General features: G+C 45.1%; 1 protein-coding gene across 1 annotated transcript; it reads right to left on the reverse strand.

Annotated features, from left to right (window-relative positions):
* Positions 1-283: 283 nt before the first annotated feature.
* On the reverse strand, positions 284-901 carry LOC139453577 (uncharacterized). Its single transcript, XM_071235133.1, has one exon. It carries the CDS (start codon positions 899-901, stop codon positions 284-286), a length of 618 nt encoding a protein of 205 aa, XP_071091234.1.
* Between the last annotated feature and the right edge of the window lie 2,219 nt (positions 902-3,120).

Consider the following 3,120-nt stretch of genomic DNA (forward strand, 5'->3'; position numbering starts at 1 on the left):
AGTCAGTCTGACACGAAATAGATGATGTTGTTACGGGGCGTGAGACTGCAGCGGAGTAAGAAATAGTTGAAGTAGTTGTGGTCTGATCTTTCAATAGTTTCTTTGCATCCAGGTAGGGTATGTTCCTTTCACATTTCAGTTTCATTATTTTAGATTCAAGCTGCCATACAGGGCAAGATTTAGATGAAGCAACATGTGGGCCAGAACAGTTTGCACATTTCAAATCATCTTCGCAGTCAGTGCTCTCATGGTTGGCACCACAACGATGACAAACAACCGAGTTTCAACAAGATTTGGAGCCATGACCAAAACGCTGACACTTGTAGCATCGGAGCGGATTGGGGACATACACATCCACTCCGATGTGGAAGTAACCAGCTTTAATTGACTGGGGAAGGGTTGTACGAGCAAACGTCATTAGATACGTGTTTGTATTGGTGATGACACCGTCCTTCTTGAAAGTTAAACGTTTAACTGCAGTAACAGCCTGGTCTTCCAACTCCGTAGCGATTTCTTCTTCAGACATGTCGGACAGACAACGAGCCCTGTCACGAACAATGCCTCGACAAGAATTTAATGTTCTGTGCACAGACACAGCAACCTCAATATTTGCAAATGTAGAGATAGATAAAAGATTGAGAGATTGCTGTCTCCGTGCACACTCCACAAGAAGCGAACCACTACGGAGACGGGTGACGTTCTTGACTTCACCGCAAATCCCGGACACAGCCTTAGAAACAGCAAAAGGATTCAATTTGATAGGTAAGTTATCAGTAGCCTCAATCACCAGGAATTTAGCCCAGGAATCAATAGTTTTCGAAAGATTTCCAGTTGAAATTTCAATTTCCTCTAGACGTCTCTTTTTTTCATTACGAGATGAACCAGATTGTGGGAGAGCCATGGTGAAAAGAAAATGATTCAGCACCCCTGTTCCCCACCCGCCATCGAGTGTCAACAAGGACGGTGTTATATTGCACCGGATATCCAGGATGCAAACACCAGGGATACAGGGATGGTATACTCCAGCAAATATGACGTGAATAGCTATATTTATCTACCAGATGTAGTGCCAGGAAGGTTCAGTCCATGACAAGAAACTGGAGACATACAGAATACAGAGGTCAACATCACCAGATTGGCCCATGAGCCACCGCCTTCTGGCGTAAGACTCTAGGCAATTTATTCCATCAAAAATTGGTAATTCATACAAAGTATGCATGGCCAAGTCCAAAATATACATTATAATACAACACAGGAGTGCATATACAATATTACGCACAGGGCCTGGCATGACCAGCCGATTGATAAGACCGGGCCCATCTTACCACCCGTCTAGGCGAAGTAAGGGTCGAAGTAGTGTGTTGGGCAAAGGAACACAGTTCCAGGAACCAGTGCCCTCAACTACCAGACTCCCGTCCTCCGCCGACACAGGGACGCAACCCACGGCAAACAGGTTGCCCATTTTAGTCGCCTCATACGACCAGCAATGGGAGGCTGTGGAAATATTCTGCCCCGGTTCCACACGGGGGAAGAGCTATTAGCGCTACCCAGCACTCACCACGAGGAGGTTGCTCTTCACGAGTGCCAGAGCGGATCAGAGACCTATACAAGTGTAGGAGGGTTATCTGATCACCTCTCCACTTTGAGTTGGCAACAACTTTCAACAAATCTATTTACAACCTTTGACAGACTATCAATCTTTACACTAAACAGAGTTACAGACAAAATACTGCCTTGTGGGACACCCTGATCCTGAGTATAATGGTCAGACAGGTTGGAACCCACACGAACCTGAAATTGTCAGTCTGTTAAAAATTGGGATATAAATTGAGGCAAACGGCCTCTTAACCCCAAATTATGTAGATCTTTTAAAATAACATGCTTCCAAGTGGTATCATACGCTTTTTCTAAATCCAAAAAGATTAAAACTGCATGCTGATTATTGACGATTGCATTTTCGACGAAGGATTCTAAACGTACCAGATGGTCAATGGTACTTCTATTTTGACGGAAACCGCACTGAATGTTACTTATAAGATTGTTAGTTTCCAAGTACCTCACCAGTCGATTATTTACCATACGTTCCATGGTTTTGCACACACAGCTAGTTAGTGATACTGGTCGATAATTAGATGCATCACTATGGTCCCTACCAGGTTACGCCACGAAGGAGGAAAACTCCCTGATGTCCAAACTTCATCAAATATACTGAACAGCATTGACAACGCACCAGCAATAAATCTTGAAATATTACAAAAACAATTTGAGCAATGACCGATTTTGATTAGAACAGACATAGACGGATTATTAAGAAAGACGACAAAGGAAACAGGAATACCACACAGTAATTACAATTACGTCATCAGTGTAAGGAAGACACATAGGGTTAAAATGAAAAGTCAATATCTGGTATGTCCGCCATTGACAGCAACACAGGCCACGCAACGTCTTCTCATTTGATCGAATAAGTCTGCGAATAGTGTTCTGGGGCATTCCACTCTTGACGTAGTGTATCTTCAAGTTCTCTCAGGTTCTGTACTTGCGGACGACGTAAGACCGTTGACCCAGGCAATCCCATAGATGTTCAATTGGCGATAGATCGGGTGACAAGGCTGGCCATGGAAGCAGAGGCACAATATTGTTCGCTAGGTAGTGTGTTGAAACACGTGCTGTGTGCGCTCTTGCATTATCTTGTTGGAAGGTGTGCATATCCTGGTGATAATGAAAGAATGGGATGACGTGATTTGCCAATATGTTATTCCTGTAGTAAAGGGCATTAACTATTCCACGACAAACATGGAGCTCTGTTCGATGGTTATGACTGATGCCGCCCCCGAAACCCTGACACTCCCCCCCCCCCCCCCCCCCTCCACCCCCCCTCCACCATCGATCTGTCTGTACAACGCAGTCATTGTGGTAACGTTCTCCACGTTGACGCCACACTTGCAGTCAGCATTCCGTAAATGAAAACGGGACTCATCAGAGAACAGCACACCATGCCACTGCCGCAATCTCCAATGACGATGTCGACGTGCGGTGTCAGCACTGATCAACTCCGTTGGTCTTGTACGGTTGCTGCAGTCCTGGTAACCGGAAGTGTACGATCACGAAGATGCCGAC

Source organism: Haliotis cracherodii, unplaced genomic scaffold (assembly GCF_022045235.1).
Source record: "Haliotis cracherodii isolate W230 unplaced genomic scaffold, xgHalCrac1.p SCAF_10, whole genome shotgun sequence".
NCBI lineage: Eukaryota > Metazoa > Mollusca > Gastropoda > Lepetellida > Haliotidae > Haliotis > Haliotis cracherodii.

Bases quoted from the DNA above. Each gene is read 5' to 3' on its own strand.
- LOC139453577 (XM_071235133.1), bottom strand. From the start codon at position 901: ATGGCTCTCCCACAATCTGGTTCATCTCGTAATGAAAAAAAGAGACGT.